The sequence below is a fragment of the Festucalex cinctus genome, chromosome 14, assembly GCF_051991245.1.
Source record: "Festucalex cinctus isolate MCC-2025b chromosome 14, RoL_Fcin_1.0, whole genome shotgun sequence".
NCBI classification, from domain to species: Eukaryota; Metazoa; Chordata; class Actinopteri; order Syngnathiformes; family Syngnathidae; genus Festucalex; species Festucalex cinctus.
Genome location: NC_135424.1, coordinates 4,112,103 through 4,132,102, shown reverse-complemented (window position 1 = coordinate 4,132,102; position 20,000 = coordinate 4,112,103). Strand labels below are relative to the sequence as shown.

At 40.1% G+C, this 20,000-nt stretch overlaps 2 protein-coding genes and 3 non-coding genes across 10 annotated transcripts in view; 4 read left to right on the top strand and 1 right to left on the bottom strand.

Moving 5' to 3' along the window:
• LOC144001189 (uncharacterized) overlaps positions 1-305 on the bottom strand; it is a 58,203-nt gene extending 57,898 nt beyond the window's left edge. For all 3 annotated transcript variants that reach the window (XR_013278404.1, XM_077495292.1, XM_077495295.1), the window contains exon 1: positions 22-305. The gene's annotated coding sequence lies outside the window, so the exon portion shown is untranslated. The remainder of the gene's footprint in view (positions 1-21) is intronic.
• On the top strand, positions 93-12,266 carry LOC144001184 (carbohydrate sulfotransferase 15-like). Of its 4 annotated transcripts, none has more exons than XM_077495284.1 (9): positions 93-382; positions 3,513-3,575; positions 6,753-7,265; positions 7,356-7,698; positions 8,765-8,911; positions 9,850-10,006; positions 10,080-10,236; positions 10,809-10,956; positions 11,460-12,266. In XM_077495284.1, the coding sequence occupies exons 3-9, from the start codon at positions 6,813-6,815 to the stop codon at positions 11,648-11,650; spliced, it is 1,596 nt and encodes a 531-aa protein (XP_077351410.1). In that variant the 5' UTR covers positions 93-382; positions 3,513-3,575; positions 6,753-6,812; the 3' UTR covers positions 11,651-12,266. The 4 variants fall into 4 exon arrangements, with proteins under 4 accessions (XP_077351410.1, XP_077351408.1, XP_077351407.1 ...); XM_077495282.1 differs by having other exon boundaries at positions 3,513-6,327; XM_077495281.1 differs by having other exon boundaries at positions 3,513-7,265.
• A 6,988-nt stretch (positions 12,267-19,254) lies between these two features.
• Positions 19,255-19,327, top strand: trnak-cuu (transfer RNA lysine (anticodon CUU)). The gene has a single exon. It is a non-coding gene; the product is annotated as a tRNA-Lys (tRNA).
• A 236-nt stretch (positions 19,328-19,563) lies between these two features.
• trnak-cuu (transfer RNA lysine (anticodon CUU)) lies at positions 19,564-19,636 on the top strand. The gene has a single exon. It is a non-coding gene; the product is annotated as a tRNA-Lys (tRNA).
• Positions 19,637-19,879: 243 nt separating this feature from the next.
• Positions 19,880-19,952, top strand: trnak-cuu (transfer RNA lysine (anticodon CUU)). The gene has a single exon. It is a non-coding gene; the product is annotated as a tRNA-Lys (tRNA).
• Positions 19,953-20,000: the final 48 nt, after the last annotated feature.

Below are 20,000 nucleotides of genomic sequence, written 5' to 3'. Positions count from 1 at the left end.
TATTCGCAAGTCACAACTCACCTTGCCGCCAAATCCCTCGAGCCGCGCGGTGGATTGTGGGTAAAAACAGGCCACACCTAATCGATCCCGCATCGGTAGCGGACGATTAGTAATGAGATGAGTGTAGTCAGATTTGCTCGTAGGTGCGCCTCCCCTCTCTCCAGCAGTCAGATGGAGGCAGCGGAAAGTCTCTCATTTGTGCTGCTAAAGCCGACCACGAGCACATTCCGCTCGAGACACGCACCGTGCTCTTTTCTATCCCACGCAGGCAGACACCTGCCCCGTCCTCTTTTCTCTCGTTGGGATTAGCATGGATCTTCTGATTGATTGATCATGTCTGGCGAGCTGCGAATGAAACAACGACGAGACGCTCAATTTAACTGTGAGTATTGTTTTGTTTTGTTTTTAATGTATTTTTTTTTTTAAATAAGACGTTATAAATAATAGTCATATTTTTTTAATTAGCCATATAAATCTCATATGATTGAATCTTAAATGGTTACAGTAGCCTGTATTGGTTTTTGTTCTCTTTTATTAAAATTTCTTATTCATTTTTAACATAACCAAAATAACATTGCAGCTATCAAGTCGACACCAACTTTTGGCAAGAGTTTATTTTATTTATTTTATTGTCATGAATGTTTTTCCAACCCTTGTGAGGATTAAGCAGTTAAGAAAATGGATGGAGGGATGTTTTTCCAAGTCAAAACTATCACTTGTTGCTAGGCAGAGTTCATAGGGTTTAATAATTCACAACAGTCCCATATGTATAATATTTGCAAAGGAAATTATTCCCAAAACAATTCTCAATTGTGGGTTGTATTATTATACTCATTAATTTGAAAATTAATCTGCATAAAAGATAGAGCACATCTTTTGTGGATCAAATCTGGCTGTAAACATTATGGCACTGTTTTATCAGTGTCATATTCTCCATTGCGTTACCTGGTTAAATTAAGGATATTTTTTTTTTCCCTCCAGGCTATTTATATAGTCATTTATAATCACTGTTTGGGTGACCTCTCCCCACCACACTATTTGCAGATTTTCTCCAGTCATTTTGGGTTCAGTTCTTATCCCCCCCAAACAGTGTGGGGTGCACTATACCAAAGGACAAAAAACAAAGCAAAACTATTTAACACTGCTTCCCAGTTGTGATATTAGAAATCCTCAAATATTGGCAGAAGCTCTTGAAATGAGTGTGTGTTGAGTTGTAATCCTCAAAGATAACCCCCAGCTCATTAAACAGCTGCACAGTGTCAGTGTTATTACATGTTGTCCTAGCGGAGAATGAACTGCAAACATTGCGGCGTGCAGTTTGCAGTAAACAGATAACAACATAAATATTCGCGTTTATGCGGGCGACAGTTTGTGCATTTGATTGTTTTTCTGTTTGCTCTATCATGGCATGTTTAGATTTGAGTGTTGGACGGGTTACAGTTGCAGATTCCTTGTACTAGTGCAAGATGCCTGCTCTTTAATGCTCTTTTACATCAGTGATGTTTAGGATGAATGTCAAATTCGTCTTAACCGCAATAAAATTGGATTATGGTGAATGTGGTATTCCTGTGATAATGATAAAAAGCGAGGACCATTGGTAGGTTAATGGTAAATACAGGCCGAGCCCTAGTGCAATAAATAAATAAATAAAATTATATTTTACTACAGTGCATCTAGTCTAGAAAGTCAAGCACAATTTCTCTGAATGGTGTATCGATACCGTATACATATGATATATATCCTGTTATATTCTCTTCCATCTCTATTTGGCACTAAAAGTAGTACAATGTGGTTATTAGGTGTCCTTTACAACTTTTATCACACTTTCACGCAGTCACTAAGTGGGCACTAAACCCCTGCTGCATGCATCGCAGTCAGGCGTATGTGCCTGATACTATTAGTGACGCCCAAAATGTACAGCCTAGTGGAAATAGGGCTTTATTCACCAAGGTAAGCAGATGCAAATGTTGTGTTAATGCACCACAACTGCACACACCCAAGACTAACCTCCCTCATGCTGCTGCCTTGTGGTTTATTTGGTCTGCTGGGCAGGAAGACTTTAGGTTGTCCCACCAAGCCCCCGCCTATCACCTTGAAATAGTGGAAGAACTTCCCTAGATGTGAAAACCATGCTTCTCTTGGCAACCTCAAATCTTGAGGTAATGCTCAAAATATGAGAAGGAGGATGAGAGAGTGCTATCTGACTGTTTAGACTTGAGAGTCGTGATCCACTACAAGCTGCAGAGAAGAATTTTTGTGTAGCATCGGGAATGTGGGAGGACAGCGTTATGCTCAAGTGTTCTGGCAGCCAGTCTAAAGTGTCTTTTTTGAGAGTAGATTGTTTACTTGTTGGTATTTACAAACCATTGGCAATAATTTCATTCTTATCTGCATTTGTCATTCCGTGCTGCTCCCATCAAGTCATTTTCCCGATGGCTAATGACTTTCCCTGGAATTCCTTTTCGATTCCACGTGATGGTATTTCAAATGTGTTATTGCTAAGTCTTGTTTTAAGGAAGGTCCCATCCAATATGTTTTTCAACTCAAGCTCATTCAATCCGACTTCTTTTTTGATTGACATTGCATAAATTACACCGTGACAAATGAGAACTTTCCACAGTCTTAAAACCGCATGCCATCAGTTCGATGTGTCCATACTGACTGTAAGGACTCCATTAGTTCTCCGTCTGCTTCAAAAAATAAATATTTTCACGATATCATCAATTTTATTCAAGGCGCTTAGTGCATTCGCAGACATTGAGTCGTTTCTTCAAGTGCGTGAGCGGGGAATGACTCACGATAGAATCTGAGGACGTAAGCGGGATCAAGCTAGTACATGTCATGTGCGCACACTGGATTTCATTCAACTCGCATGTCTGAGAGTGTTGACAGTTTTTTTTTGTTTTGTTTTTTTTGTTAACATAATCAACAGCCAAGTGTGCGTTGAGTTGAAACCAAGAACGGGCATGTTCCAGGTTCAAGCACCAGTGCCGTTTTCACATTCAAACAAAATGAAGAAGTTATGCAAAGACCTGTCCTGGGCTACTGGAAGTGTAGTGGTTCACATACCTGATTGGCACTAAATCCATGGAAGTTCATCTTTAACATTAAATCAGATTGGATTGGTCCCACACACATCAACTGAATTCTTAAGATGGCTGGATGACTGGATGACATGGATTTAGTAATATTTTAAAGCAGGTTCCTTATGAGTTTAATTTGTTCTGTGACCAAAGCTCTTAGTTTCCTGTTGTGCAGCACCTCTACCCCAAATTTCCAAACAACATTGATTGGTTTATTGGGCTTAGAAAGTACGATCTTGTGCCCCATGAAATCTGCCTAGCAACAAGTTACCATGAAAAATAAAACATTCTGCCGATATGTGCACACGCTAGTTAGGTAAAATCACGTTGCCTACTTTACTATGAGGAGAAAAAAACGTGAGGAGGACTACTTTAATTTCCCCATGCAGTCTAATAAAATAGTTGATACCTTACCATTTTTTTCCACAGAAAAAATACCCGTGACCAGTTGCCTGAAGCAGTGTTGGGGGGGCTGTGAGGTGATGCTAATGTGTAAGTAATTGAGCCTTTATTTGCACGAATACCAAAACCCATATGCAGCCATACAGAGCTGGAGCTGAATATATTGTTTTATTTTCATTATTTAGCAGGTGAGACTACTTGGCAGCAGTTTTCTTCCACTATGAGACCTTAATACCAACATTAAACGTTCTCCCTACTTTCTCCAAATAAAGTGGTTTAGAATAATGCTCCATTTGTCTCCCAAAATAGTGGTAATAAACCCGAATGACCCTCTCTTACCTGCAATTACGCCGCCTCTTCCTTACATGCCGCACAGTAGGACACATCTTCAGCTGCTCTCTGCTTGTTATTAATGTCACATTGGCTTTAAAGAGCCGCTAAAAGAAAAACATACACGTGCATGCACATACACACCTACACGCGTGTGCAAATACACACTGGAGCACATCTGTGATCCATATGGCAAGGTGGGCTTCCCGAGACAGATGTCATATTTATACAAGAGGTTTAACATAACTTTGACTTTTTTTGGAAGTGTCTTGTTTTTGTTTGAGCGTGTTTGTTGAACAGATTATAAGAGGTCAGATTCCTGGGACGCAGCCGTCATTCATCAATGACTAAATCAGAGATGAGAACCATTCTGGTATGACAGAATTATCCAAAAATAGAAATCTTACATTCGACACTCAGTTTATTAGCACGCTAGCACTGTTTCGACCAGCTGCAGCAGTTTGTGTTTGCTTCACATTGCCATCCAAGCAGATGCTTCCAAAAGCAGACAATGCACATACCAATAATCAGGCTGAATTTCTTCAATTTGCTTCATGACCTCTTTATTTGGTAAATGAACGGTTGATGTTGTTCATACCCTCCCCCAAAAAACATCCAACTCGTGTTTCTCTCAACTCTTCAAGGCAAAAATCTTCTTCATGCTTCTACTCAGTCTGTGATTGAATCAGTAAGTCCCTGAGCTAATTCACACCTGAGAAAATCAATTAGTCGTCAGTGAATACAAAAAAAAAAACTTGGCCCAATCGTCATTGTCGTATGTCTATAGCATGCTTTAAATGTAAAAAGAAATGTAGCTGTGTGTCCGCGTTTTAACTTCCTTATGTGGTTGTGCTTTCTCTTTCCATTGCTGAGTCGTAGCCAAGTCACACTCGCAGGAGGTCACGGCGTATTTACGCGGCTATAAACATCGACACGTCATACGTTCCGTGAGAGTCTTGCACCTGCGCATTGTCACAGAGGACCCTGACGTTTGTAGGAGTTTGATGCAGAGTGCATGTTATAATGCTGATGCTAAACAGAGCGTGATGAGCTCAAGAAGCAGAGTATAGAAATTGAGATAGTTTCCACAATCGGCAGCGGGAAATCTGACAAGAATGATGCTAACTTTTAGCTGTTGAGACCGCTATATACTCACATTACTTTGAACAAGAACAATAACAGTAAGGTGGCTTACTTTGTGGCCCTCGAGCACCTCCAATAAGCCTGAGAAGGCTCTGAGCTGTTTTATTGAAACACATGCTCTTTTCATAACCTTTTTTTTTCTCACACAATCTGCCTGTTGGCACACGCGTAGACTTTATTAAAACAAGCCAAAACCAAAGCTGACATCACTCATCACAAGTTTTCGCCTACTAAAATGTCTTTGGGTTGGTGAGAGTTCACAGCACTTTCCAGACGTGATACGCTGTTAATGTCTTTTTCTTTTTTGGTAGAGACGGAACCCTGCCATCAATAGCAATAATACTTGACTAAATTAACGCCCTAGAATGCTTTATAATTGCCTATAGATTCCCCAAGTTTGTGGTTGGCAAGGTACTCAAACTATATAAAAAATATTATTTTTTTTATTTTTTTTTTATTTTGCAGATTTTCTCATCTTGCAGGTGGGTCTTCTTGAACATATCCCCCATGATAAATACAGATTCACTGTATAGGTGTCAAAGTTGTTTAAAAGTAGTGGTGTCAGGCATGACTTAACTCAGGAAAATCTTAGATCTGTTCTAAATGTACAGTATTTTTTTTTCTTAAGTTTTCATACTCGTTAACATAAAAGTGGAGAAAATATGTTAAACTAATAGAAATATGTCTGCATCTTTTCGACACGGCAGTAATTTCACAATACATCAAATTTAGTTAAAATTAAAAAGGTTTACTGTACTGCAAAGAATTAATGTGATTTAATTTGTGTTGAGGTCATTTTAATGCCACTAGATGGCATATTTGCACATGAAAGACAATGACAGTTTTGTGCATTTGAACTTTTCATACTCTCTAATCTTTAACATGAAGTAACTACTGAAATTCTGCACATTTTAAAAATTGTAAAATACAACTTAATTGGCCCCAGCCTCCACAAATATATGCATTATTATTAAATTTATTACTGCTATATCTTGACGTGGAAGTTTCTGCTGCATTGCGACTGGAGTTCCCCCAGTACAGGATTTCTAAATAATGGACGGTCATTAACCGTGCATTCAAAAAAATTAGTGCCATTAAAGGAACTTTAAATTAACTCAAAATTAGCGCACTCATTTTGACACCCCTTTTTAAAAGCAAACATGGATGGTAGTTTGCTAATAATTGTCTATCTAATCAGTTTTGATGGTAGCTTTCCTGTCACCTTTTCCCTTTGCAGTGAGGGCATGTTCGTGAGGTGCTCTTGTTTTCTTAACTGATTGGCCAATACGTAATAATGTACATAACTGCTAACGTGATGTCATGTTTTCCTGGCTGGCATCCAACACTCCGCAGCTGCGCGATGACGGATGTACGTAAGTTGCCCAATCAAATGTTGCTAAAGTCTTTTGGCTCTGTTGCGCGACCATGTACGCTACAAGCGTTGTTAGAATTGCTGCTTTCTTACTTTTTCCTGCTGCTCCACCTGTGTCAATATGCCAAGTGCGTTCATTCATGAGCTCCACAATGATCCTCATAGGGTTAACAAAATAAAGCTCTGACGCGGCCCCTTTGAGTCCGCAGAGAATTCGTGTTTTGTTTTCAGTGTTGAATTACAGCGTAACTGTTATTCTGACCTCGAGAGCCGGTCTTTTATGTTCAAACGACCACACACACGTGCGCTCGCTATGCAGCTAAAATTAGGAAGCTTCACACTGACACGCAACGCCTCCGTGGGAGAATAAAATATTAAAATTGTCTTTTCCTTCGCTTTAACAAGTGTTTCTAATTTTGCAGAAAGCAGAAGACGTGAAGTATCAATGAGCTTCTCCCTCCACATGCCTGCTTCATGTTAGCATGTTGGGGTACAAGCATGGCAGAAGCACCCAGTCGGACCCCCACATTTCACCTATAGTTGAACATTTCGGAAATGCGTCGATTAGGACATATATGGACATCAGGCACGCACACTTGTATGCAAATGTGTGTCTGAAGTGGTCCAGGGTGAACCTGGCGAGCTTCTCCAAAGTTCAAGCGGTGGTCTTCCTGCTTGGTCTGACTCTGGCCTTCCTCGTCTTGGCCTCCTACGTCCTGACGTGGGACAAGAAAGGACTCCTGTTGACGCCCTCGCCGTATCACTTTAAAACCGCCAACGTCCTGACCAATGCCACAGCAGCAGCGGCTTCGGCAGTAGAAAGGAAAAAGACGTCCATAGACATGAAGCAATTGACAAGGTTGATACAGTCCAAACTGGAGTACCCACCTCGGAGGGTTCCCGATGAGAAGGACATCATCGGGACGGACTCTCATGTGAGTATTCCGTCAGGAATTTTCCTTATTTTCCTATTTTCTACTCATTCAAAATCCATCTATTTGATTGATCCACTTCTCTGTCCGCAGTTGTTCTCCGCAATCCCTCATCACTTCCTGCCAGGCGTCAAAAGCCCGTGCTGGTACGAGGACTTTCCCACGGAAAAGAGCCGAGATCCGTACGGGGGGAACCTGTTCGCGGTGCGCTCCAAGAACGTCAAGATCATATGCGAGCGCCTGGCATCCGCCTTCCGGCAGCGCCCGCACCGGCGCAACGGTGGCGGGCTCTCGCGCATGCGCTGCTTGCCTTACTTCTACATCATCGGGCAACCCAAGTGCGGCACCACCGACTTGTTCCACAGGCTGCTGCTGCATCCCGACGTCAAGTTCAACATTATGAAGGAACCACACTGGTGGACCAGGAAACGATTTGGTGAGGCACCGCAGGTGGCAAAAAGTACAGAAATTGTGTACTTCAGTAGAAGTATGGATGTTGTACTTGTGTGGAAAAATAGGAAAAAAGTATCTGAAAGCGTACATGAAATGACTTCGGCAAACATTTGTAGTATTTACTTGAGTAAAAGTGCTCAAGTAACTGATCTGCATTGATGTCATATCCCTACTGAGTATTCCTCTGTGTCCTGACCTGAATCCTCACCTACACAAACTGGTAAACTCAATTTTACAACTGCTTTCAACTCTGGCAGATGATCGCATCTCATCAATAACATGTATTCTAACTGTTGCCTTGAAAACTACTCACTTCTTTTACGAGATATCTCTGAAAAGCCAAAAATGTACCGTGTGATGCACTTTCAAGATGCTTCCATACTGAGAAGTCAGATATCTTCTGTTACAAAAGAAACAATGTTCACTTTTTTCGAAACAAATGAAATCATCTAATCATTTGCTGAAGGAAAGATGATCAATTAGTTAAATTTTACCTAAGATTTTTTTCTCTTTGGTTTACTGTGAACCCTCACATATTCTCGAATTTGTATTTTATTTTAATTTTTATTTTTACTAGGGTAGAGGGGCTACCAACTCTTATTCATTGAAAATCAAGTCACTTTTCATGCACTTGTGTGCATGTACTTTAGCACCATCTAGTGGTATCTGTGTGTTATTAGGTTGAATTATATAATGGTATCTTCGTCTGCATTTGAGATGTCCTTGAATTGTGTGACATCACATTAGTTTGTAATAACTAAACTACTGAAAATACGTGTTTATGTCACATGGGTTAATGACTGCACAATCTTGATGTAGAGTTGATGCTTTATAATCGTCTTTAAGTACTTTGCTGCTAAAAACCCCTTATGGATGGTTTGTAATTTCGCAAATTTTTGCAGAGCTCGGTCCTTATCCCTCACGAATGCTGGGGATTCACTGTATTGTATTTTGTGTTTTATGGAAGCTTTTAGACTAATTTAATAGGCCAAGCTGTCTATACGTTGATGTTGTTGTTTTTTTTGGCCTTTTTTGTGCCATTCATCCAGGTTACATCCGCTTCAAAGATGGCTTCCAGGAAAGTTTCCCTGTGGAAGATTACCTGGACCTGTTTGACTTGGCTGCATACAACATCCAAGAATCAAGCGCTGGAAATTCCCCTGGTGACCGACACCACCTCGCGCAGCTCATAACAGGTGAACACATGTGAAAGTGTGTGTGGGTGCGGGCGTGTGTGCGTGTGCTGCATCGGCTTTGTCGTACTACTCTCAGGTTTCACTGAGAGTTCATTGCTCCTTTTTTTTTTTTTTTTTTTTTTTTACTAGATTTCCCTCAAGAGGCTCAGATGCAAGCAGATGGAAATGCAATCATATTAAATTGTGAATATTTTGTGGTTACAGTGGAACAACTCGCTATGGATTGAATGTTCCATGCAAGTGGGATGCGTCGGGTTGACTCAAAACTGTCCAACTTTTGAGTCAATAAAAGTGGCTTTATTCTCTAGATGGCTCTTCAAAGGGTAGCCTACTCATTAAAGTTCCAGGAAACACGTCTAAATTTCCTCAGCATTTTTAACATGTTTGTAAACTTTTGAGATTATGGTATTTTTCGTAATTAATGGGGTTGCTTCCAATGGGCATGGAGAAGTCACATTATTGTCTTTTTTTTTTTTTAAGTTAATTTTTTTTTTTTTTTTTTTTTTAGCTCAAGTCACCAAATATCATCCTTGAAAGGACAATATTTAAAACACACATACATTTTATTTATTTATTTATTTATTTATTTATTTATTTTTAAGATTTTGTTTTATCCATAGTATGTTTAAATTTAATCATAGTGTTTAGGGATGCAAATAAATGCACAAATTTGACCTTCATGTGTTTGATTGGACAAATCTGCTGAATCCATCCATCCATCCATCCATTTTCTTAACCGCTTTTCCTCACAAAGGTCGCGGGTGGTGCTGGAGCCCATCCCAGCTGACTTCGGGCAGTAGGCGGTGTACACCCTGAACTGGTTGCCAGCCAATTGCAGAAATCTGCTGAATAACACATGATAAATACAATATTGGTATGATATACACGTAGCAAATTGTATTTTAAATGTTATGCATGGCTGTCAATATCTTTCAAAGGTGAAGCCAGCGCCTCCACCATGTGGGACAACCAAGCGTGGAGCTATCTCCATGGCGACAGGGAGGAGTCAGAACCACCCTTCCTGGCCCAGGACTTTATCCACAAGGTGCAGCCCGATGCTAAAATCATCATCATGCTACGAGACCCCGCAGAGAGGTAACCACCACAGCACCTCTTGCGCAATAAATGCTGTCATTTCCTCTCAGTTTAGATTGTCGCCCGTCCCCAGGTTGTACTCGGACTACTTGTACTTCAAGATGGCCAACAAGTCGGCCGAGGACTTCCATCAGAAGGTGGTTGAGTCTGTGCAGCTCTTCCAGTCCTGCCTGTCGGAGAGGTCGCTTCGATCCTGCGTCTACAGCACCGGCCTCTCAAACTCCATGCCGGTCAGCAGCTTAACATTTATGCAACTTTTATCATCACTCCACGATACTCAGTTGTACAGTATATGTTAATGGTTGTATTATTATTATTATTATTATTATTATTATTATTATTATTATTATTATTATTATTATTATTATTATTATTATTATTTGGGCCTGACAAATACTGAGGTCTTTTTAATTGGTATTCAGTCAGACCTATGCCAAGGCATCATCATAATAATAATAATAATAATAATAATAATAATAATAATAATAATAATAATAATAATAATAATAATAATAATAATAATTTTATCAAATTCTAAAAAACTTAAAATGAAGTGCAAGGGATAATAATAATAATAATAATAATGATAATAATAATAATAATAATAATAATAGTTTAAACTTCCTGCTGGCTAATTCAGAGCTATGGCTCCCCCTGGTGCGTTGTACTTGTCAGTGCACCTGGCTGCTCGGGTTTTAATATTTCAGAGGTTGTGCCATGACGTTTTGAAAAGTAATATCACCACCAAAACCCTTCAGCGTCACCCCACTAATAACGTCTGCTTATTTTTGCTTCGGCACAGGTCAGGCTGAATCTGGGCATGTATATCGTCTTCCTGCTGGACTGGCTGACGGTGTTCCACAAGGAGCAGATTCTGGTCCTGCGGCTGGAGGACTATGCGGCAAACCTTCGAGGGACTGTAGAGAAAGTGTTTGACTTTCTGAATGTAGGTATGTAACCCTTCAATGTCAGTGTCAATCAATTAGAGTGACAATTAGAGATATTTTTTTCATTTTATTTATTCATGTATTTATTTATTTTCCTTTCCTACATATTACAACAGCCTTCAACACAAAATTTACTAGATCACAACATCCGAAAAGAAAAATGGCCTACGGGTGAAGTCATTTATTAATTGTTTAATTATTATTATTTTTTTGTGTTTAATGGATTGGAAACTAATTCATTGTTACTGCACATTGATGAGTATGGACTATCGCAAAGAAATTCACAGCTACAACCTGTCCAAGAGACATAAAAAAGAAGACAGAACGGAGAAGCCTGATGGGTCGCCAAAACGGGGCCCTGATTTTCTTAAAAAAGGAAACATGAAGGAAGTATGAGACAAAATAGAAAAACAATAGTTCTGTATTTTAGCCTACATGAAGCACTTTGAAACTGCGAAAACTGTGAAAATTGAAATACAAATGAATACTTTCAATGTTCTGGTCAGGTCCTCTGTCCAAACAGGCGGAGGCGGCGCTGAGCAAGCGGCCGTTGTCCAATGCCCGACGTGCGGCCGACAGGAGCCTCGGCCCCATGCTGCCATCCACTCGGAACCTCCTGTGGGAATTCCACCAAGCGTTCAACCGCAAGCTGGCCAGCGTGCTGGACAATCAGGACTTCCTGTGGAGTAACATGTGACTTCCTGCTCTTGAAAAAGACACTCTGGGTGACGCGTGTGTGTGTGTATTAAATGTGTTATTTATTTCTTTTGTGTTTGACAATGCTTTAAAAAATATGATTTTACAAATATTAGGGTGAAAAACAATACAACTTGACTATGATGTGGTGCTGATGTTAAGCAGCGGAAGCTCCAAAGTTGAATGTGGAAAGCTGTTTGAACATGTATTGGATCAGCTCTTTGTTATCACTTTGACTTTGACTCACTAGTAGGACAACTGCATGTTCCTAGTGACGCAAAAAGTTGACAACTGTGCGCTACTATTACTTGAAGTGACATTACGAAATTCTTTTAACATCTAGCATGTCTCTCGAAGTACCAGTAGCGCGCAAATGTCAACAAGGGCACATTTTTGCCTAACTAGTAACATAAACCTAGTTATCCTACTAGTAGCCAAAGTTCTCTTACTTGTGTGCAGACATTAGTGCACTGTTGTCTTACTAGTGAGGACAGAGTCTACTAGTAAATGACCCGTAAGTGTGACTCCTGGAACTTGTCATATTGCCACAGATGATTTTGTATTGATTTCCATTTCAACCGAAATGAAAAATGTTCCATTAAATTTTGTAGAAAAGAAACAAATAGGAAATACTTTGATTTCATTGTTAATATGCATTAGGTTGGACATTGCATCCCACACATGCACTACATTCTCACACATTACTTAAAATGCTGTCGCAGGCGCAACTAAAACACTCTCACACACAGTACTAAAACACCCTCTCACACATTAGTGAAATTGTCTCAACCTCATTGCTGAGATGCTCTCTCGCACACAATACTGAAAGTGTTATTGTCACACATAACTGAAACCCGCTCATCCACACCTGAAAAACATCGGTCGCAGTCAGACCACATGAGATGAATTTTCCTCATGTATCTGACTGATCCACAATCGGTTAGGAGATGAAAATAATGGATGTGTGAGTGCTTCGTGAACTGCACATAGGAGCCACCCTAATTAGACCCCCATTAAGTGTGTCCCCCATTAAGGCTTGCACGGTGACATTTTCCACTGCGCCATCAGGGAAGGAACAAAATCAGCATTGATAAGCAATTGGGTGATATTGACAGCCTGTCCTCGGAGGTTGTCGAAAGTTGCAACAAATGCTTGGGGGTAAACAGACTCAGATGAAGAAATTATTATTATTATTAATTATTTTTCTAGTGTCATTATTTATGTTTATTTTTTTTTATTTTATTTATTTAACTTTAACCTTTAACTACAATTTACATTTCCAAATGATCACTTCTTCAACATTACCAGAAAATCACAAATGTCCCATCACTGGTGAGCTATTTTTAGAACAGGCCCAGGATCTACTTTAGGTGGTCCTTGGGGCAACCCCAAATTTAGGCTGAACATAGCCTTGATTCAGTGAAAAGTAGCACTTTGTCGCCATCTTGTGGCATCTAAGAATAATTCTGAACCTTTCAGAAGTAGGTACATTTCTCTGGCAATTTGTTGCTCGGCAGATTTTGAATGGGTAACTAAACATTTGTGCTCCACGCAGCTGCGCAAAGACACGGAGAGCTGGCAAGGAAACATTGACATTTCCAAGGCGAGCATTATTGTTACATTTTACAATTTATTTGCTTTTAAACTTTTAAAGATGCTTGCGGTTGTTTTTTTTATGCTTGCAGGCACCTGATTGGCCGACAGATGAAGGTGGGTGGCACTACAGGGGCTGAAACGATCTGTTCCACACACGCACTTGACTTGTCTCATCTGTGTCCTAATGAGTGTGAAATGTGAGCAGTGGACCAATAGAAGGAGGCTGGCTGCGTCACAGCAGGTGACGATGCTGATGTTGTTTTTCTTCTGCCTGCATGAACCGGTGTCATTATTCCGTGTTTCTATTTCCAGGCCTGGCCTCACTCAAAAACATCACCGTGAGTGGATATAAAAAGTCTACACACCTAACCTCAAATGCCAGGTTTTTGTGGCAAGATTTTAAAACATATCTTTTTTGAGGGGGCAAACAAGTGAGAGCATGTTATTGCGTAAATGTACACACCCCCTTAATAATAACTGTTTTCTGTAATCTAATCACTTGTTGAATGGGAGTCAGCACAAATTAACGTGCCATGGATTAACCCTCTATAAAGTTCATGGTGCTCTAGTAGGCCTTTCCTAACATTTTTTTCGTTAAATCTTAGAAGGAAAGCCAGAGCTGCCATCGGTTTCAGGCAGGGGACGGGTACAACAGAATTTCTGAGGTATTAAATATACTACGGAACACAGTAAAGGAAGTCATCAGATGGACTTGCCTCCAGAAGAAGAAAAACTGGTCAGAAAGGCTGCCAGCAATACTGCAGGAATTTCTGGCAAGTATGTGACAACAATCGCTCTATATTACAAAGATTTAAAAAAATTAAATCTTCCCAAAAAATATATCATGATCAAATGTAACCAAGGTTAAACTTTTTGCCCATCAAACTACAATCTAGCCTTTACCATTTCCTTCTAATTCTCACCTCATTCCCACTTATTTTTAAGTACTTATTAATGCCTTTTATGCGCAGCGCATTGAATGGCTTGAGACAGCCCACCTGGTGATTAGTAATTCTTCCTTTTGAAAGCATCTCGCTAGCTCGATTGTTGGTGTAACCTCCTCGTTCACCGCCGAGGTGTCTTCTAATCAAACGTCCTGATGGATTTCCGCTAAGCTGAGCGCTCTTGGCCGACTGAAACAATATCCGAGTGGCTCGCTTTTGTGGGCATAGATTCCCAATCCCGCCGCGATGGTAATCGGCTCACGTTGTATTGTTGCATTGTCCGCGTGCTTGCGGTTACTGACTGAATCAAACGGTGATACCGCCACTTCCTGTTGTGCCCTTTTCTACACGGCGCATTACCGTTTTAGCTTGCTAATCTGTGAAATGATCTAACTTTAAGGTTATGTATGCTCCACCTACATCCACTGACACAGAAACAAGGCATTTGCAACGTGAAATTATTGGTTTTATATTTAGTTTGACAGTCAGCTTCAACTGGGAGACGCAACAGCTTTCAGCCTCTCCGTTTGTTTATGATCTGCCGAACAAGTTGTTTATTGTCACGTGACTTGAGATGAATCCACTTGGAAGTTGGGTTATTTTTAAGGCACCGCATTTGTTTTTGGAAATGTGTCCATGTGCCGCATAGCAACAGAGTTTATGTGCAGTGTATGAACTTCTGCCTCAGCGAGTTAAAATGCTTTCCTTGGAAGTACTGTTCTAAAAAGCCCAAAACCAACAATGCACAGATTCTCATTATACACATTTAATACTGTAAGTAGGGATGTTCAATGCCACTTTTTTGTTCCAGACAAATACCAGTACAAGTATTCATTATTCACAAGTACTCGCAATTTGTAGTACTTTTGATATATGAAATTTCATATAACACATTGTCAAAAAATTCTTCTTTCTTTCTTACAATGGTGATTCTCCAATATAGCGCCAACTACTGTTGAGGAGGACTAACTCAAAGTCAGATTTGTTTTTTTTTCTTTCTTTCTTTCTTTCTTTCTTTCTTTCTTTCTTTCTTTCTTTCTTTCTTTCTTTCTTTCTTTCTCTCTTTCTTTCTTTCTTTCTTTCTTTCTTGCCATTAGTAGTAGTAGTAATATCCAATACCGTAAAATAAGGCCAGTATCAGCCTGACCCTTACTAAAAAGCATAGTTTCACCTAAATTGAGTACTTTATAGAACTCGGAGGATAAGAAGCTTTGGCACCCTTTGATATAAGAAGAGTCTCTTTTCTCTGTCAGTTAAGATGTGACCCTCTCTGGTCTCAATTATTTGTCTGATAGCTGTCTCATGTCAGGCTGTTTTTCCTCCATTCTTGACACCTTTTTATCTCACATAGCGTTTGACAGAAATGTAATGGAAAAAGTGGATATAAAGTCGGATTGCATGTCACACGGATTTTGATTTTGATTTGTGGTGAGAAGACAGGCAGCGTTATAGACTATTTGCACCAGGCCGGGGGTGGGGACACGTCCTTTGATTTGATGTCAGAGCGAGTGGGAGGTCTGCATGCGCTGTTCGATTAATGAGGGTGGGGGCATCTTTGCGAATCTGCGCTTTGGCAAGGGCTGGTGAGCCAACATGGCCGGCATGTTAATTACATGACAATTTTTTTTAGACTACATTATACACTTGCAAGAAAATGTACAGTGTTTTAATCCGTTTTGAATGAAGTGGATTTGATTCTTTTTTTGTGTGTGCTGATTAGGGGCAGACAAAACAAGTTTTACTTGTTTCTGTCCCCTTTCATTTCTTTTATTTTAAAGAGTGAAATAAATTGATTTGATTTGAACCCCTTAAGTCAAAGCACAACTGCATGCATTTTTAAAAAAAATAATAATTCAGTGCAACTAAATTTAAAGCCGCCATTTCTTCTATTGGTGGCCGCAAGACCTAATCTAATGAGGCATGAAGCTCAAGATAATTAAGTTATTGTAATCTGAAGCCTTTGAAAACAAAACTTTTTGTAGGGCCGCTTTTCATCTGAGTGCACATGAGTGCCTGCAGGGACCTAAAAAAAAAATTAAAAAAAATGAAGTGCCAGAACCGAAAACAAGCAAAGCATTCCTGTACAGAAATAGACAATCTGTTCTGATTCTTGTTTTTATGAGCCGTGATGCCTGTTTGCCGGGAGGGGGAGGTGGGTGGCCCGTTGGGAATACTGTGACATTTGACTCCGACATTCCCACGATTTGCAAGACACGCTTGGAGTTCGGTTATCGGAAATGATACGGCGCAGTTATGTGGGATGTATTAATTAAGTGCACAGCCATCTATTTTCTATTGTGTTTCCACATTGGGGTCACAGGTGAGCTGGAGTTGATCTCAGTTGACTTTTGGCTAGAAAAATGAGGTACACCCTGGCCTGGTGGACAGAATGGTTATTGGAATTTTCTTTTCTTTTCTTTTTTTTTCCATTTACAGTATTTAGTTTTAGTTAGGCAGCATGGTGTATGAGTGGTTAGCATGTTCGCCACTGAGGACGCAAGATCGAGCCCGGGCTCCAGCCTTCCTGGGTGGAGTTTTCATGTTCTCCCTATGCCTGTGTGGGTCTTCTCTGGGTACTCCAGTCTCCTCCCACATTCCAAAGACATGCATGGCAGGTTAATTGGGTGCTCTGAATTGTGTTTGTGAGTGTGAGTGGTTGTTTGTCTCTGTGTGTCCTGCAATTGGCTGGCAACCAGTTCAGGGTGTACCCTGCCTACTGCCCAAAGCCGGCTGGGATAGGCTCCAGCACCCCTGCGACCCTTGTGCGGTTAAGAAAATGGATGGATGGTTTTAATTCGTTTTCAGGGTAGTCCTGTTAGTTTGCATTAGTTTTAGTTATTTTTTTTTTTAATGCTTAATTTTAGTTTAGTTATAGTTAGTTTTAGTATTAGTTTTTTTAAATGTGTATTCCTTGTGCACAATATTTAATAAACACCATGATAAAATGAAAAAGTAATGCATTTCTTACCTAGCATTGCATTTCGGATGACTTAATTGAAAAAGCAGGCGAGCCGAGCCATTGGAGCCAAAAAGTCAAGCAGAATTGTCTCCTAGGAGCGACGTCATCTGAAGGTGCTTTTCTATTGGCTGCTACTAGATGACATCACTTCCGTGTGACAAACTTTCAAACGTCTTCCGGTTAAATAAATATACTTAAGATCACATTTAAAATCATCCCCAAAGGCTCATGCATTAAATTAATTATCAAAGACTAAAATGAAGGACATTTTCGCTTTTCTGCAAAAAGTTTTTGGAAAGTAGAAAGAAGGCATAGTACGAGATTCAAACCCAAACATCAGAAATGTGAGGCACACATGCTGATCACGAAAAAACCGTGATGCCAATATTCATTGAAACATCAGCATGACTTCATCTCAAGATAGGTAGAATTTCATAGAGGATGATGAGTGGGAAGGTGTCGAGTCTCTCTATTGTTTTTTTTTTCTCTTCTTTTCACACACTGCAATCAAGAACACTTTTAACTCAACACTGCTGCCTTATTCAAAGTCTTTGTCCCGCTGCCACATCAGCAGCAGATGCAGAGGCAGTGGGTGGGAACCACTATTCATTAGACCCTTTCTTTCATAATCAGTGTGGGAGACTCAAGGTGTTATTCACGCAGTTTGATATAGTGAACATTTATGACACAGACAAAAGTATATGGAAATTTTCCGTATCCAACCATCGCGGAAATACGAAAGCTAGCATATAGAAGCAGTAGTAAGGTCCCCTGTGAGTATTGCGGTATGCTCTGTTTGTATGTGGAAGATAACTAACATAACATCTATGTTATTTCCGTTAGCACCTCTAAAGCATTTGCATTATATGTTAGCATTAAGCTAGTGGATATGATTGCTCTAAATTTTGGCAATTTCAATATCACGATACTGCAGTTATCGTAACAGCCTTACAATGAACACATTTATTTTTGCATCACACATACTTTATTAACACAAAAACTCACAGTTTGCAAACATCATCGACAGTTTGATAAAAATAAATAAATGGATGCCACTTAAATGCTTTATAGTCAACATCCCGTTTCGTCACAAATCCCTCATGAGTCACGAGGTAGAGACGAGGTACACACCTGACCCTGTTTTGCCTGATGTAACCACAAAAAAAAAATGACACACATGCTCACACCTGCATGACAATCCCGAAGGTAATCGAAGGTTTTTGATTAAATAAATGCAAATTCATGTCTGAAAGGCTGAAGAAAGCCACTTAGCTCAGTCAGTAGAGCATGACTCTTAATTTTGGGGTTGTGGGTTTGTAGGCGGAGTCTAGACACCATAACAGATTTAAAAACACAGTATTGCTGTAGTCAAAGCCTGATTAGCTCAGTTGATAGAATGTGAGAGTCTTAAGCTCAGGTTCTTGGGTTCGAGCCCCACATTGTTTATTTTGTGCAATTTTTTTTTGTCTGAAATTAGGCGTAGTTTAGATGCCATACCCAATTTACAAACACAAGTAGAAACCCGGTTAGCTCAATTATGAAACTCTTAACTCATTCACTCCCAGCTGTTTTACTGCATTTTGACTGATTTTGCAAGGCCCACAGAATATTGTGTTCTATTTGTTATAAAAACATGGAACCTACCAAAAGAAGCATCTAGCATCTCTTCTTTCATTAGGAAAAAAAAAAAAGTATATTTTTATGTTTCCGTTTTGCAGCAATTAGCATTGTAATGTAGCTAAGTTTAACCATTATTCACGAATCTGTTTAATACAGTGGGGAAAAGAGTTTTTTGCAACATGGCCCCGGTTGATCTCTTATACTCTGCTGCCACCTGCTGGCCGTTTTTGTAATAACTACCTTTGATTCAAGCATTCTTTTCAGTTCAGAGACTGCATCAAAGCCTTCTATATGCTCTAGCACAAAAAAAAAAACAATAAACAAAAAACTTATAAATACGTCTTTGGGAGCAAATGAGTTAATCTCAAGGTTGTGGGTTTGAGCCCCACATTGGGTGGTAGTTTATTTTCTTGGATGTTTTGTCTGAAATCGAGCCTATTCTAGACACCATACCAGATTTAAGAACACAGTAATGACAAGAGAGAAGCCCGGTTAGCTCAGTCGGTAGAGCATGAGACTCTTAATCTCAGGGTCGTGGGTTCGAGACCCACATTGGGCGGTCGTATCGTTTGTCTCAATTTAGAGGCAATATTGTGAATGTTGCAGTTTTAATATCACGATATTGCCATTACTGTTGCAATCCTTACTCTTTAGCTCAGTTGCTAGAGCATGAGAGCCTTAATCTCAAGGTTGTGGGTTCGAGCCCCCACATTGGGTGGTTGGATGTTTTGTCTGAAGTCAGGCCTATTCTAGACACCATACCAGATTTAAGAACACAGTACAGATACACGAGAAGCCCGGTTAGCTCAGTCGGTAGAGCATGAGACTCTTAATCTCAGGGTTGTGGGTTCGAGTCCCACATTGGGTGGTAGTTTGGCACGCACCAACCATCGTGATAAGTGAGTGTCTCGCGAGAGGACGCTTGATCTTACCATGTTTCAAACCTCAATCAGTGGAGCATGTGATCTCAGGGTTGTGTTTGAGCACTGCATTTGTTTTGTCTGAAATTTTTACTTACACTGCTGAAGCACAAGGGTTGTGGGTTGGAGCCTTTCGTCATATTTTTGTAGATGTTTTGTCTGAAATTTTGACTTATGCTGATGGCGCAGAAGCCCGATTAGCTCAGTTGGTAGAGCATGAGACTCTTAATCTCAGGGTCGTGGGTTCGAGCCACACATTGGGCGGTCGTATCGTTTGTCTCAATTTAGAGGCAATATTGTGAATGTTGCAGT

Excerpts from the sequence above, each read along its gene's own strand:
- LOC144001184 (XM_077495284.1), top strand. The coding sequence starts at position 6,813 with ATGTTGGGGTACAAGCATGGCAGAAGCACCCAGTCGGACCCCCACATT. Across the intron at positions 7,266-7,355 it reads TCATCGGGACGGACTCTCAT|TTGTTCTCCGCAATCCCTCA; the intron begins GTGAGTATTCCG and ends CTCTGTCCGCAG. Across the intron at positions 10,007-10,079 it reads CTACGAGACCCCGCAGAGAG|GTTGTACTCGGACTACTTGT; the intron begins GTAACCACCACA and ends GCCCGTCCCCAG.